At 51.3% G+C, this 15,939-nt stretch overlaps 6 protein-coding genes across 6 annotated transcripts; 4 read left to right on the top strand and 2 right to left on the bottom strand.

Annotated features, from left to right (window-relative positions):
- Positions 1–444: 444 nt before the first annotated feature.
- NCS54_00175400 (Fungal-trans domain-containing protein) lies at positions 445–2,729 on the bottom strand (the record flags this gene model as incomplete). Its single annotated transcript, XM_053147372.1, has 2 exons — positions 445–1,141; positions 1,195–2,729. The coding sequence occupies 2 exons, from the start codon at positions 2,727–2,729 to the stop codon at positions 445–447; spliced, it is 2,232 nt and encodes a 743-aa protein (XP_053003347.1).
- A 255-nt stretch (positions 2,730–2,984) lies between these two features.
- Positions 2,985–3,776, top strand: NCS54_00175500 (Hypothetical protein; the record flags this gene model as incomplete). Its single annotated transcript, XM_053147373.1, has 3 exons — positions 2,985–3,141; positions 3,195–3,257; positions 3,310–3,776. 3 exons carry the CDS (start codon positions 2,985–2,987, stop codon positions 3,774–3,776), a joined length of 687 nt encoding a protein of 228 aa, XP_053003348.1.
- A 190-nt stretch (positions 3,777–3,966) lies between these two features.
- On the bottom strand, positions 3,967–5,373 carry NCS54_00175600 (Hypothetical protein; the record flags this gene model as incomplete). The annotated part of the gene is made up of 2 exons (XM_053147374.1): positions 3,967–5,030; positions 5,091–5,373. 2 exons carry the CDS (start codon positions 5,371–5,373, stop codon positions 3,967–3,969), a joined length of 1,347 nt encoding a protein of 448 aa, XP_053003349.1.
- A 2,529-nt stretch (positions 5,374–7,902) lies between these two features.
- On the top strand, positions 7,903–8,661 carry NCS54_00175700 (Ribosome biogenesis protein RLP24; the record flags this gene model as incomplete). Its single annotated transcript, XM_053147375.1, has 3 exons — positions 7,903–7,928; positions 7,987–8,057; positions 8,114–8,661. Exons 1-3 carry the CDS (start codon positions 7,924–7,926, stop codon positions 8,659–8,661), a joined length of 624 nt encoding a protein of 207 aa, XP_053003350.1. The 5' UTR covers positions 7,903–7,923.
- Positions 8,662–10,686: 2,025 nt separating this feature from the next.
- On the top strand, positions 10,687–12,051 carry NCS54_00175800 (MFS domain-containing protein; the record flags this gene model as incomplete). The annotated part of the gene is made up of 1 exon (XM_053147376.1): positions 10,687–12,051. One exon carries the CDS (start codon positions 10,687–10,689, stop codon positions 12,049–12,051), a length of 1,365 nt encoding a protein of 454 aa, XP_053003351.1.
- A 455-nt stretch (positions 12,052–12,506) lies between these two features.
- On the top strand, positions 12,507–14,279 carry NCS54_00175900 (Hypothetical protein; the record flags this gene model as incomplete). The annotated part of the gene is made up of 1 exon (XM_053147377.1): positions 12,507–14,279. The coding sequence occupies exon 1, from the start codon at positions 12,603–12,605 to the stop codon at positions 14,277–14,279; it is 1,677 nt and encodes a 558-aa protein (XP_053003352.1). The 5' UTR covers positions 12,507–12,602.
- Positions 14,280–15,939: the final 1,660 nt, after the last annotated feature.

Consider the following 15,939-nt stretch of genomic DNA (forward strand, 5'->3'; position numbering starts at 1 on the left):
ATAGTTAGTCGAAAGTTTTGGGTGAAGAAAGCTGGTGGATTTGTGAATATTACGCTCCTCTAGCGGCAAAGTAATCAGTCAGAAGTATAAAATGAAAATCCTCTTCTGACCTGAAACTCTGGGCGAGAGATGCTTGGTTTCGTGCTCCTCGTTGAATCATTTGCTGCCTGAGCTATAACCTGCCAAGAAGTGATTTATAGTTCTTGGTTATCTTGCCAAGATACTTGGCAAAGTCCACAAGGTTTGTTACTCCCAGTGTTGATCCTGTCGAAGCCTTGTTCATTCGCGGTGACGCCGAGAGTTACTGCTGGTAGGACGATAAACTTGAGCTACTTTTTTACCTACTCGGTTTCGTAGGCACAGCTATGCAAGCTATACCTCTTGGTACGGAAACTAATTCACATATTACGATAGTTACTAGAGTACACCCTTGAACCTCCATGACTACCTCAGATAGTTCCAAGTTGGATCAATCGACGCATCAAACTCGGCAGCCACAAGGAACGGATTATCAATGGCGCTGAAAGAACTCGCAAACAGCTGGTCATACCACATGATTGACTCCTGACCTTCGACTGGCACCGTGTCCAGATTGGAGTCGGCTTGACCTAGAGAGGCCGTGAAAGAGGGTCCATCGTGGCCATTATTCATATGTGAAACACCTGGTGCACCCAGTTGCGAGTCGGACCCATTTTGCGCGTTGACATGCGCCAAGTGATGTGGCTGTGGGTGCCTCTGTTGCCAAGGCATGTGTCCCTGTAAAGGAGCTCCAGACGAACCTGCGGGATAATGCTGCGATGTGGTATCAAAGTTTGCCTCATGTTCCGGCAGTGTAGACAAGTCTCTTGATACGTTGCCACTGGGGTCGTTGGACCTACCAGTCGCTGATTGTTCCCACCCTGTGACTGTTTCTCTTCGTCTCGTACGCGCAAAAGTGTTTTCGTCCTGTTGTCGAGCCGCAAGTGTTCGAGAGTGCGAGGTGACAGAGTCATCGGTAGGAGATTCGAGAGGTGGAACTCGAGCTTGAGAAAGTTCTTGTACTGCAGAGATGAGTTCATCAATGGCACCGAGACAATACTCTGGCCATGATGTGTCTCTTGCCGCTAGATGACTGAGAATGCTTTTTCCAGCCACGACATGTCTGCAGATGCAAGTCAACATAATAATAACAAGAATAAGGATAAGGTCCACTACCTCATTGCGCTGTCTAACGGAACCTGGTTCTCAAATGCCGCATGTATGAGAACAAAGGCACTGATCCACACAGCCCAGGTGAACGAGGGCCAGAGAAGCGGAGTTTGTAGTCGTCGGCCAGTCGAGTCAGTTGCTAGGCGATTACGGTTTCCGTGCTTCTTCAAGAGTATGAAGATGGACTTGGCTGCAGAGATGCAGGCTTGAAAGGCAGAAGAGTAAGACGAGGATGGGTATTCTGATGCCAGACCTGGCCGGTTTAGACAGATTGCCGCCTCATGCTTCAGGATGAGGAGCATTAGCTTATGGTTTGGAGAGATGGTTGGCGAGGCCTCTCCCACATCCGAGGCATGATCGGCTATTTCGTCCTCTTCCACGGCATCTTGTATCTCGTTGGACCATTTTGCAAGCTCAGTTTGCACAAACGCCGTTCGATCTGCTGTCTCTTGCCGCTGCATAATGGATTTGTTGCGTAGTTCAAGAATAAGGCCCCGTATTCGCGCGTGTTTAGCAACAAAGGTGAGTAATTGCAGCTTTCCTGCATCTTCGGTGGAACCTGTTGTAGGATGTCGTTCCTCACCCGGGTAGCAAACGTCCAGGTCATCATCCTGGATATCAAGAGGTAATCCGAGGGACTGGCAAAGAAGCCTCTCAAGACTGTATATACACCAGAAAACCCGGCGCCGAACAGAAGCCTCCTCAGCGGTGAAGAAGGGAAACCTTATCGGACAGCGATGAAGACCCATGTGAAAAGCCATGCGAACAATAAGTCCACCTAGGCGAGAGGCGGCATTGAGACAGAGCATGGAAGTGAGAAACAGCTGAATGGCCAAAGCTGCCTGGGTCGAGCGGATTGACGCTGGCTGACTCAGGGCAAACTGTGAGCTTGCCACTGCATCGTCGACGCTTTCAAAGACGAGCTGCTTCGGGATCGGCTTATGGACCGGGGCGCCCTGGCGGCTATCGGCTAGGGATATGGACAGTATTGACTTGAGAATGACCTGATCCATGGAGCTTAATGATGTGATTCCATTCTTTGACACCTCTTCGAATAGTCGAAGAATCTCGGGACCGTGAAGAAAGGGTAGAACTGGGTGCCATGATTCAAAATAGCTCTTTGACCATTCAACAAAGTCCTCAAAACATGGTGAAGTGTTCTCGGGGTTTGCAGAGACTTCATTACTCTTCCAAAGTACTTGCTCGCGATTCCTTCTCGCCGAAGATGCTTGTCGAAGCTGGTCGTCTTCACCAGGAATAAGCGTGGTGATCACTGACGAGTCGTGTGTCCTGGAAGCAGATCTCCTGGCAGCAGATCTCCTGGCAAGTCTCAGATGTACCGCGCGGATGTAGTGTATGCCGCTTCCGCTACCGACGAAGCGAGCAGCGTCATGCTCTCCTGTATCTCGCATTAATCCATGTTCGCGGGCTAGCTGTGATCCCGAGGCAGATCGCTTTCGTTTCCGTGGCTCGATGGGGTATCCTGGGGTTGAGCAAGATGCTGTCTCGGAGGTGTTGTGAGGTGACTGCTGGGAAGCCATTGCCCCAGGTCAAGACGGATCCATTCCGAATCCTTGAATTAATCGCTTCCAACTTCCAAGTATGAAGAGAGATGTAACAAGTGAGGTTGAACAAGGTTCAAGGTTGTGAGAGGCCAAAGTGTTGGCGCTTCGTCGGACAAAGAAACCTCCGAGGCGGGGTCAAGAAGGTGCTTCGCTGTGGGGTCACCTCCGTCAACTAAACCACCACTCACCATAGAATCCCGATAAAGAGCATCACTTATTGCGCGATTGCATATGACCGATAGTGACGCTACGGGTGGAGAGGCTGAGAGGCTGCTGAATCCCATTGCCTGTGGTCACTGTCGGCAGAGGAAGCGCAAGGTGAGATCCAACACCCAGCACCTTGACCTCGACTCCGCTAACGATGATTATCCCAGTGTGACCGGCAACTGTCAGTTCATATGTTCTCATATCAGGCCATGTTGCTAACTTATATAATTGCAGACCACACTGTCTACAATGTAGCCATGATCCCTCCAACTGTCACTACCCTGAACAAAACAAGAGGTACAACTCAACCACAAGTGAGAGTTGACAAGGCTAATTACACTCAACAGAGGCATTCCTATTGGATTCATCACCCGGTTAGAAGCTCGTCTTGCCGAGACGGAAGAGGCCCTCTTTCAAGTTCTTCAGTCACTTGAAAACAACCCAGAAAATGCTCAGCCTTCACTCAAACCTCCCTCACAGCGGAAAGCTGATCGAATAAGAGAGTGGGATACTCTACCGCTCAAGTCCTTGGATGATATAAAGACCTGGTTCCACAGCAAGTCAGAGCCCGGCAACTCCATGGCAGCACCGTTGAGAGTTGCCCAGACGGAACTCAGCTTGCCCATACAGAGAACGGTAGCTACTCCTGAGCTCTCGGCATCCGTTACAGATCCCCAAAGCTCTGAGAGGACAACGTCGCCTTTACAGGACATGGGCAGCGAGAGTCTGTTGGATACCACCTGGGAAGGTTCATCAGATACGACCATGAGCAAGGCGAAGAGCCTCGAACAGAGACACCCCAACATGTACTTTTAGTTTTCAAATCCACCGTGTCTTAAGAGCCATCTTAGAAATTTCTGATGCTCTGTGAGTCTATGTGATAAGCAGCTGGAAATTGATAACCTCATGTCCCATATAAGTAACTTGGTTATAGACCTCTGTTATATTGAAGGCTCTTGTGATAATAACTATCTTGTTATATTTAATTCTGATAATAACTATCCAATCAAGGCTTGGGTCCAGTATACTTGAGAGAAAACAGCCCGCGTTCAATGCTGTTTAGGACGATATGGCCCGACTTGAAGTAGGGGTAGACGCTCCACGCACCACGGAACGTCACTGACCCGGAGGTGTTATCGTCGAAAGGATCGCAGTCAAAGAAACCGACCTGCTCGAACTTGGAACCGGTGGGATCTTCGGCGACGGAACTGACGTCGAGGATGCGCAGGCCCGAGGCGTAGTTGGACTGGTAGGACAGGCCGTCCAGCACATACTGATTGTGGTCGATGGTGGTGACGGGAGCAGAGTACACTCCCGTCATCTTGGGGGCCCTGAGGTCCTTGACGTCCCAGACATATGTCTTTGTCTTTGAGTCTGGTGTCGTGCCGTCCATCTCATCGAGCTCGTCGTCGAGAAGGAGGTAGCGCATGTCGCTCGTGGCGAGCCAGCCCTGGTGGGTATAGGCGCTCCAAGAGTAGCCCACGCGAGACAGTTGGACAGGCCTAGCCTTGTCCGTCACGTCGACGATGGTGAGCGAGTCCTCGTTGTAGTTGAAGCAGATCTCGTGGCCGTTAAAGGCCGTGTCAACACCGTCGTACACGACACACTGTGCGTCGTGGACGTACCCATCACGGGACTCGCATCCAACATTGACTGGCTTGGCCGGGTTGGACACGTCGATCATGTAGAGGCCACCTCGGCAGTTGGCAGCCGAGCCCGTGCCCACGGCGTAGATCATGTTGGTGTCCGGGTTGGCCACGATGTTGTGCGAGTTGCCGACTCCGTTGAAGAAGGCGGTCAAGTCAGAGGCGATGCTGAACGTCTTGGGGCTGCTGGGGCTGACGCTGAGGAGCTTCTTCAGATCAAAGACCTGAATGCCGTGGCGGCTGGCCTCGGCGCCGATGTAGACGTGGTCGCCGATGACCTTCATGTCTCTCCAGTCCGAGTTGACAGTCTGGGTTGGCAGGCGGCCGAGATAGACGATGCTGCCGTCCGACTTGACCTCGGCAAAGGCTGTGCCGTCGCTCTGGCCGACGATGGCAAACTCCCTACCAGTCGCGGATGTCCATCCTGTTAAAGTGTTTGTCAGCACAATGACTCGTTTCTCATGAACTTGACCCTAACACATACCCCAGATGTCATTGCCCATGCGGGTCCGGCTGCCCATGTCCTGGTGGCTCAAGAAGGCCATCATGTCGACGTTGTTGCAGGAATACTCTCCAGCCTTTCCGTTGACGCACTTGGTCACCGCCATGGCCCGGTACTGATCTTCGTCAAAGGCACCTTCGTCACGCATTTGCGCCCATTGATCTTGCTTGACGCTCCTGAGGGTTTCCATCTTGGCCGACATGGCGCTGGCGCCAGTGGCAGCAACAGTCGCCAGTGCGAGGCCAGAAACAGCAGAGAACCTCATGGTGGCGGGTTTGAGGAGAGGAAGCAAGAGAAGGGTCTATGAAGCGGTGGATGAAGGCAACTTTCACCCTCCAGAAGAATGGGTTGTCTTCTAATATAGGCGCCAGGTCTCTTATCCTATCCTTTCGAGTGTTATTATTATCCAGCTCTCGAGATTTCAATGAGGCAGGTGAACAACTCTTATCAACGACTTTCCAATTCAGGAATGCCATGCCATTCACGCTGCCTCCGAGGGAGGACCTGAGCTAACGTGGTTCAGCCAATTATGCCAGCCGGGTATCTACTTAAACTCTTGGCCTATATCACTAGTCAATCGTGTTACACTCGGTAAAATCACCTCCCTGATCTAGATACAGACCGATCTTCAAAGGTTCCTCCCCGCCCCGCCCCGCTCGGAGTGCTGTCGTATTCATCCTCGGGTCGTCGCTGAGTTCGGAAGTTTGGCCGTGGCCTTGTCAAAAAGCATACAAAACGACACGGATCAACTAGATGAATGAGGAAGGCTACATCCAAGATCTGCATTATATCACCTACATTTGGGATATCATGCCGGTGACTGTCACTACTCCAGAGACAATGCAAGCGATGGATAAGCTTATCATGACAGTCTGCAAGGGTTAATTTAAATCACGAGCCCGAATTCTCTGATGGGTCTGATTGGATGTGTATATTTTTGGTTTCGTCAGGTTCCCACGACAAGAGAGGAGCTAGAAGGATATTCTAGAACCAGCACACGCCGGATTACCAAAGGTACGCATCATGACAAGCACCTGCCTGAAACTCGGTCCCGACGAATTCACATACACACCCCAGTCCAACAGCCGTGGTAGCAGGCTATTGTCTTCAATGTTGATGAATATGTCAGCAGCGTTCGGACCTATAACGCATATTCTCGATGCACTATGTTACTATTCTCCTTTCGAACATGGTATACTTCCATCCGGGAAACAAAGATACACAGCCACTGTGTTAGCATTGGGATATGATGCTATGATGCGTTGACAATGTGTTCTTTATTATAGTTGAAGCCTGGCCCTTGATGGGTTAACTGAGTCAGAGATCAAGACTGCGTACTGTGTTACTGAAAATGAGCCACGGCATCTGACTATGCCCACACTAAATTAAACTCCGCGAGCTTTGCCAGGATGATCTCTTGCAGAACCCACATGCGCCGGAACCAGTCCCGCCGTAACAACTTTTCAATCGCGGAGATTGTCTCCCTGGAGAATGGCAGCTTGTGGTCAGGGGCGATACCAGTCAGACTCAGTCGTATCCGGGGATGGGATCCAATTGTCCTCCACTGACACTACCTGCTCACCGAGATGTCAGCTAGTCTAAAGATATGAGCGTGTTTTTCGTCGGGGTTAGATCTATCGACGCAGATGGCCTCTGCCCAGAGGGTCCTGACTGTTTTCTCGCGTCTAAGATGCCGCAGAGCGCTGGGCAGATCCTAATCGATGTCGAGGTATGCAAAACCTTGAGGCTAGGAGGGACACTCAGTAAGTGCTTGCAAGGGATTCTGTGTCGATCCCCTGGCATACGATATAGCCTCAAAACTTAGAGAATATTGGTCGTTGTTGTCAGACCGAGTGTCTTCTACCAAGTATTGATAGGTCGGATCAGGATGTGTCCACGCCGTTTTAAGCCCGTAGGTCCCAGCGAAGCTAAAGATGTAACACCCCGTTGAAGTTTGAAACATTTTCCAGCCCAGTGGAAGCGTGTTCTTCAGCTCATCGTGCATGATTGGCCTCTTCCTTTCACTTTTCGGCGCAGGAAGAGCAGCATGGAAGATTCATAGCTTGAGGTCAACTTCGAAGGAGCCCGGGAGTAGCTCAAACAATCTGATTTCTTTCTGGGGGTCTTTGAGCTTGGTGTGAATAAATTTTGAGAAAGTGGGCGAGTGGTTCTAAGGCATTGGCTTGAGCTGACATCTTCTAGAGGAATTGACATGAATGTGTTGCTTAGAGGTTTAGCGTTGCGAAAACGTCATGTTTTATTGTTTGAATGTACATGTCAGCTCAGCTGAGCTCGCAAAGGCGACCTCGTATATTCTGCGCTCTGGCGTTTCGGCATCCATTGAGCGCGAATGTAGGACAGTCTTTACAAACTACACAACCGCTACAGTGGATAAGGCGTCCTCGGATCAGACCGACATGAGTCAATGCTCCCTAAGAGCCTTGGAGCGCTGATGGTGGAAGTGGAAACATCCATGTCTGATGTGCTTGGACAAGGATAGTTTTGGAGATGATCACATAGAGATCCAAGTGAAGCATTGCCATCGCTGAAAACGTGGAGAAACCACGAAAATCCTGTACGAGATGGAGACATCTCATATGCGCTTGGCGGTGAAATGAGATGGATCATTCATGTCCTTGAGAGCTTGATCCACAGTGCCAAAACGCATGGATCCACCCATGCTAACCCCTGCACCAACGTTATCTTATCGTTATCCGGAGCGGAAAAGAGTGACGCCGACACCCCACCTTGCAGACCAGATTTTTTGGTCTGCAAAATTTCGCGATAGTTAGTAAACCATCACCAAGTCGCCAAGATGAGGTACGTCTTTTGAAGCGCTCCCGTGGGAATGACCGTGATACTGACTGCCTAACTCTAGAGTCGACCCGTGCTTTTTCTGTGGTCGCCCATCATACCCTTCCAAGGGTATCACCTTTGTCAGAAACGATGGTACGTGCCTCTCCAGCTTTCTCAACTCTGTCGACTCGCTCACACCGCCGCAACAGGAAAATCCTTTCGATTCTGCCGATCAAAATGCCACCGCAACTTCAAGATGAAGCGTAACCCCCGCTCCCTCCGGTGGACAAAGGCCTCCCGCGTCAAGGCCGGCAAGGAGATGGTCTGCGACAGCACCCTCCTCTTCGGCGCCCGCCGCAACGTCCCCGAGCGCTACAACCGCGACCTGGTGGAGAAGACCATCGTCGCCATGAAGCGCATCAGCGAGATCCGCGCCCGCAGAGAGCGCGTCTTCTACAAGAAGCGCATGGCCGGCAAGCGCGCCCGCGAGCTCGCCCAGGCACGCAAGCTCGTCTCCGAGAACGAGCACCTGCTCCCCCGCCTCCGCGGCAGCGAGATCAAGAGGCTCAAGGAGGCCAACGCCGAGGCCGGTATGGAGGTGGAGGAGGAGGAGCTGTTCGCCAAGAAGCACGAGGTCAAGGCTTTCGGTGGCGAAGCGCGCAGGGTCAAGATCCAGGTCCCCGACGAATCCTCCAACGACGGCGAAGACGACGACGGACAGGACGAGATCCAAGACGAGGAGATGGAGGTGTATTAATGCCTTGGCGCATCTGGTCGGGGGCTGGGGTTCTTTCTTTGAGCAGCATGTTGTCTTTTCTTGCAGGAATGGTCTGGGTGTTCAAAAAATCCACGTACATGTTTTCTGGTCCTTTGCGTATCTGGGAAGATTTTAGAGGCGCCTGGAATAAAAGAGTCAAACACAACAGCTTGGGTGCAATTCCCTTGCTACGACATACATGCTCCTGATGATGGAAATATTGTCTTCATAGGTGATTGACGATGTCGAGATGGCGGTGTTTGACCGCAACTTTACAAAGCAGCCTTGGAACCGGATCGCGCCTACTCTGGGAGGCTGATACATATCTGTCAAGACAAGATCGATAAACCTTGATATTACGTCCTCAACTGCTTTCACTACTCGTCTGTTCTATTTTTTGCGAGACTTCTACCTGCATTTCTTGGTCCCGAAGTGAGCTTATCGGCAGTACCGGGTAGCACACCAGAGTATAACTCATTGAATGACTGTTAACCAATCCGGATTACCATCTAGTTTGAACACTCTAAGATTCGAGAGGAAAACTGTCATGACCAAGGTCGTACCCTGTCGCAAATTGGTGCTTGGACTGCTTTCCACAGGCAGTGTCTTTTTTCCGCTCCATTTCACGACCGTTGCATTGGTGTATGTCCATCGTCAAAAGATTTCTGATGGGTTACCGCCTAACCATAGCTTCTTCAATTTCGTAGATGCTCGTCAAAACAAGCATTACGTACCCTGGAAAGACCTTCGAAGTCGTTTTCCAATCCGATCCACGAACGGTGTGACCAACTGGCCTGAATGATTTCCCGGAACATTCAGCTCTGTAAGTGATGAGCCCTTCTGCTGCAGCTGTTCTGTGAACATGAGAACAGACTCTAGAAATGCGAATGATATGAATATTTTGTCACAGAACATTAGAAAAGATATCGGGGACCAGGGTAAAGGAAACATGGTTGGCTTGAGGACTACTGGCTTAGAGATAACAAAGACATCGAACCACCATTGAGCATAACCGTAAACAGGTTATCTTCTTATTCACGATATCATGTGGTAGCAAAGTCCGAATGGAGCTTGGACCAGAAAGTCTAGATGATTCATTATGATTTAGATCTCGTCTCCAGGCGTAGACGGACAGAGCAACAGGGAAACTTGAAATGGTGCATTGGTGGCAAGCAAGGGGGTATGACTAACTTGACGTATGATTTTCAGTCACAAACTCAAGGCTGAATAATGGCACCGAGACTCTTTTCAAGTAATTCCTCGGTGCGTTTACGTGATTAACAACTCGTTGCTCCCCCTTCAACGACATTATGGGTCGTGACTGGACTCATGTGATACGGAGTCATGAAAACGGGATCTAAAGAACCTCTTTGGCTAGATCCCAGGGCTAATATCTAGTCTGGATCTTTTCTACCGCGTCGGCCCAGCCGATGTGGCGGGTCTTGTACGTTCGGTTCTCGCGAGGTTACACGGCTATCGGTCCTCTCAACTTGGAAACTTCACAACTCCTCCTGCAACGAAACAAGGAGAATCCAGGGACAATGGCCATGATTTCTCAGAAACAGGGAATGTGACCTCGTGTAAACCTTGACTTGTTATTGATATCGAATATCAACATTGTATGGCCAAGTTTGGTGAGCCGAAAGATGCTACGGGTCAGTGACATAAAGAGCCGACCCCAGCATCACGTAAAAGATCCGATCTTGCATGCCTGAGATCGGAGACTACATCGGAGACTAGAACAGCCCTCTTGGCAAAATCCTTTCGTGCGCTCTCCCCAGCCGAATAACCGTCGTCACAGGGAAACAAAGACCCTGTTTGTTGCTATTGGGTCAGGCAATGGGTGACAAATGCTAATCTCCAAAGCAACCTGCTCGGGATCTTGACCAGGTGGTCCGTTAGATCTCTTATAGATGACTTGGCCCGGCGTCAGTATCTGGATTTGCATCACGGTCGCGTAACAAGGGAGGCCTCGACAGCATAGCAGCATTCCGATTCCTTCTAAATCGACCTTCTCGAACAGTTATGGGGAACCAAGAGGAGGCTTTGGCTGCTCCAGAGGCAGAATCTCAACGAAACGCATCGCCATCTACCGAAGCACCTGATGGAGGTTATGGATGGGTCGTCACGACATCGGTGGCCGTCGTCAACGGTCACTCTTGGGGCATCAGCGCAGCCTACTCGGTGTTTTTGGCTCACTACCTGAAAGAAGACACTTTCCCCGGCGCGACGGCACTCATGTATGCAACTGTCGGTTCCCTGAGCGTTGGTGTCATGATGCTCATCTCGCCGCTTGTCACCATTATCGTTCGGGAGATTGGGACAAGACCGACCATGGTCATAGGTGCCATTCTCCAAGCTCTCAGTCTCGTCTGCGCAAGTCTTTCGACGAAAATCTGGCATCTCTTCCTATCACAGGGCGTTTTATTCGGCATTGGCATGGGACTGCTTTTCCTACCTTCTTATGGCATCATCTCTCAATGGTTCACGAAACGACGCGCCTTAGCAAACGGTATCGCCATCGCAGGCGCAGGACTCGGAGGTCTCACGTATTCGCTTGCCGTCGGGGCAATGATCCGCACCATGAGTTTGGAATGGGCGTACCGAATCCTCGCCATTGTCTCTGCCGTGGTAAATATCGTCTGTTCGCTCCTCATCAAGACTCGATACGGTGCTACGGGGGCGCGGCAACTTGCCTTTGATACCTCGCTCCTAAAGAGAAAGGAGTATCTATGGATCTTGGGCTTCGGTGCGTTTAGCATGCTTGGATACTTTGTCCTCATCTTCACGCTCGCAAATTACGCCAACGTGATTGGACTCAACTCTTCCAAGGCTTCCATGATTCCCGCCTTCTTCATGCTGGGCCAAGCCATCGGCCGGCCTTGTCTTGGATGGCTCAGCGATCGATACGGTCGACTCAATATGACGACCCTCATGACTTTTGTGACGGGCGTCTTCTCACTCGCAATCTGGGTGAACGCCAAAACGTTCGGGGTACTCATCACGTTTGCTCTCGTCGGAGGACTTTCGGCCGGCATATTCTGGGTTAACGCAGCGCCCGTCATCGTCGAGGTAATGGGCATCGAGAACCTCGCATCTGGATTGAGCATCCTCTGGGTAGCAATGGTAATCCCTTCAACATTCAGCGAGCCGATTGCGGTGGAGATTTATTTAGGCACGGGGAGTTACCTTGGGGCGCAGCTGTTCACGGGCTTTATGTTTGTCGCTGCGTCTCTGTGCATGTTGGTCTTGAGAGGGTGGCAGATCAACAGAGGGAGGAGGAACGATGACGGGACATTTACATGCTTTGAGGAGAATGGCGGCGAAAGGAAGCCATTTGGGCAGAAAACGGTGTCGTTGCTCAAGTGCTTCAAGTGGGAAAAGGTGTAAATGGAAGTCTGGTGCAGATATGCATCGGAAATTACAGGCTACAACCCTGCGCAGGTGATACCTCCAACTGCCACAGCTGTGGATGGAATGAAGAAAAAGACTACCAGGCAGTTATCAATACAATTGAAGAATAGAATATAATTGAAGAGCACTTTGTCCTTTCAGGCCCGAAGCATTTTCGTGAATCTCGCAGCGCAGCTGTGCGTTATTCCTGCAGCTCACACCTGTGTTGAGACAAAAGGCCCTCTGATGAAAGTGGCTAAGCTCAATTTCTAAAACAAGTGCAATTAACCAGGCGGCAATTTTTACTCGTCCAGGATAATGGTATCCCGGTCAGGTCTCACGACCAACTCCGTGGCCTGACTCGCTGGAACCTCAGTTCGCATCGACAACTCACTAGCTGAGGCCAGCAAGTCCTGGAGGCTGCATCCGCAAGGCCATGAAAAGGTATGGGATCTCTATGCAGCAAGCACGATAGGGACGACAACGAGCTGGCGCCGCGCCCGGCGCGGGCCGTGAGTGCGGCGGATGTGGCCGCTCAGACTACGGAGATGTTGGAGAGGAGGGCTACGCAGAGGGTTACTGAGACCGTCGCGGTGTCTGTCTCGACGAGCCCGAATGTCGGTCGCATTGATCCTCCACCTAGTGTGGTTCCAGTTGATGCTCCGCCCAATGCGGCTCCTGTTGTGGCTCCCGAGCTGCCATCGCAACCACAACCTACAGCTCGGGGAACCATTAGGATGTCACGCCTTCAAGCCGACGTCATATCAGATGGACTCATGGCAGGGTCAGTTGACTTCACCAACGTGTCCAACACTGTTGGCACTCGCCAGGTCATAGTCGACGAGCCAACCAACGATGTTGGGGCTACCCGCCGGGCGACAACTCGAAGGAGTCATGCAGAGGTTTCACGATCGCCTACATCGCCGCGGACCAGTCACCCCATGTTTGGGCCAAGACCGGAGCCTTGGAAGTCGACAGAAGCTAAGCAAGAGGGAACCGGTGGCAGTTCTGCGCCTGCATCCGCGCCTGCACCTACACCTACGACTCCAGCATCAACACCGAAGACAGAGAGCCAAGCAAGATCAGATTCCTTCTCACGGCCCTACCAAGAGTTGCCATCGTCGCCGGTTGAGTCATCCCCCGGAGAGAAAAAGCGATACGTTTCTTCATCGTTAGGATGGGATGAAGCAGCAGGGAATTTCCACTCAGGAAACGCCCCATCGAGAAATGCATCGTCAAGAAATGTTCCGTCAGGAAATGCTCCAACAAGAAACGCTTCTTCAGTCAATACTCCGCGTGTCAAGGCAAACAGCACTCGATCCCGTCAACCCCTACTCTGGAGCAACGTGCTTTCGGGTCATGAGGATACTGTCTTCTCGGTGGTCTTCTCTGCCGATGGGAATCAGCTCGTTTCGGGGTCTGAGGATAAGAGCATTCGCATCTGGGACTTGTCAACAAAGAGTGTCCAGAAGACCATTAAACTGCACTTTGGTACTGTTCGAAGTGTTGCAGTATCTGCAAAGGACGGCACATTGGCTTCGGGGTCGTTGGATCAGACGATCCGACTTTGGGAGCTGGCTTCCCCAACTTCCCCCTCAAAGACATTCCTCGCCCATGCGAATATCATGTCGGTCGCCATCTCAATAGATGGTCGTTACCTAGCATCGGGTGCGCATGACAATCTCATCCGGGTATGGGATCTTGAGAGTGGTGACCTAAGCCTGGAGCTATCAGGTCATGACTCTTCAATTGCCTCCGTGGCCCTGTCACCTGATGGTCGATACCTGGCCTCGGGGTCTCTTGACATGACGATACGCCTCTGGGATCTGAAGGGAAACCTTGTGGAAACTCTCGATGACCACATCGGCTGTGTTCACGCCGTAGCTTTCTCCCCGAATAACTCACGCTTTGCATCTGGCTCATCCGACAAGACAGTCATCCTCTGGGACACGAGTCCTGGCAAACAGATCAAGAAACTTCTCTGCCTGCGCGACCACACAGATTTTGTTTGGTCCGTTGCCTTTACCCACGATGGTGAGCGTTTGGCATCTGGATCTGCGGACAAGACCATCATGATATGGCATGTAGGGACTGGCCAGAGGATACATGTTCTCCGGGGCCACGAAGATGCCGTCTTTTCTGTGGCTTTCTCACCCTCTGCGTATCGGCTTGCGTCAGCTTCTAAAGATAAGAATGTACGTGTATGGGAGGCGGAAGAAGACTGATTCCTAGGGTCGAGGGCGCAAGTGTGAGGCTGAGGGATGGGTACTGTGAGAGAGGATGCAACCCCTGGTGCAGATGACTTGGCGGCGGGAAGTGGGATGCTAATTTGGCTGATGACGTTGCGAAGAGGCTTCTTCGGTAATATCGATATACTTTTTTACTTGAGCAGGCAGCAGTGTAGCTGGGTAGATAATCCAATTGCCTCCTGCCTACCACACAGCATAGATAGTCCATGCCTGTGACGGTGATGCTTTCAATCGAGTTTAATGGATTGGTTCTCAATGGTGCGCGGCCGCCTGGGCATGGGTGCTAGCGGAGGGCGAACAACGTCAGTCTTTCCCAAGAGGCGTTCAACTCAATCGCGTTGGATCTTCGGTCAAGGTACTGTAAGCAAGCAATTAGAATAAAGGAAATCGGCAGTTGGTGCATAATCGAGCCAACGATGCATGGGGATTTCGCCCCGTCATACGTCGTCTTTCGTTAAAGCGAGAGCAATCCAAGGGGCATTCTCAACACAGCTGTGAGGGCGAGTGTGGGGGGTGCATCTGATCGGTCCAATCACCGGCCTTAGAGCGGACATGGGTCGGAAGCCACAGCACGACTGTGTTCCAAGGCTGAGACTTTGTGGTCCTCTGCCAAGGCGACCAGGCGGTAAGGTCAAACTTCATCTCAATGTTGGTAGGGAGTTTTCGAGTAGCTATATAATACCGGATCTTTCTTCCTTTACATTTGCGATGTTTTCATTCTCTATCCTCCCTCTTATGGTTGATCTACTCAATTCATTTCACTTTCTTGTGCCTTAAAAAGCATTGATATCCACAATGGCCATTCCTCACTCTCCAACTTCACGGCACTCTACACCTCCAACCAGACATACCACAAAGAGCCTCCCATACAGACATGTTCCGGCCGGATCACATAGCTCGTCCACAGCGGCGGGTTTGACTGGTACCAAACGGAGCAGGCCGGGGACCCCTGTCCATCGTCAATTGTCATCTCGCTCCCGCCAAGACATCTCTGGCGCACACAGCTATATCACTCCAGCTTCATCAGAAGATGAATTCGAAGACTCTGACAGTGATGAATCTGATGTCGAGTCGTGCTGTGGAGACCAGTCTGATGCCAACATTCTGGTATTACCTGAAGACCACAGGTTCCAACAGGTAGTGCAACCACTCTTGGACATCTCCTTCAAGAGAGTCCGGGAGTTTATAGACATTGCGCAGTACACTGCGCCACCGGACAAAAAAGAACCGCCTCGCAAGCGCTCACGACCATCAGACTGGCAGTCAGAGCCCACAACCTCAAGCCATCAAGAAAGCAGCGACGATGAATTCGTCGTTATTTCGCCACCAAGGGGAACCTTTCACTTCTCCTGCCCCTTTTACGCATCAAATCCCCAAAGACATCAACAGTGCCTCAAAAAGCACCATCTGGTGACTCCTGAAAACGTCATCAGACACGTACAGCGACATCACATGAGGCCTCCCTACTGCCCTATCTGCTCTCAGGTGTTCGACTCTGCAAGTCAGTGCGACAGCCACATCATTAAAAGAGGGTGTGAACTACGAGATCTGGTGCTGCCGGAAGGCATCAATTACTACCAGAAAGCCAGGTTGGCAAGGGACGACAAGCCGCAGCTCAGCAACAAACGGCGTTGGG

This window comes from Fusarium falciforme, chromosome 1 (assembly GCF_026873545.1).
Source record: "Fusarium falciforme chromosome 1, complete sequence".
NCBI lineage: Eukaryota > Fungi > Ascomycota > Sordariomycetes > Hypocreales > Nectriaceae > Fusarium > Fusarium falciforme.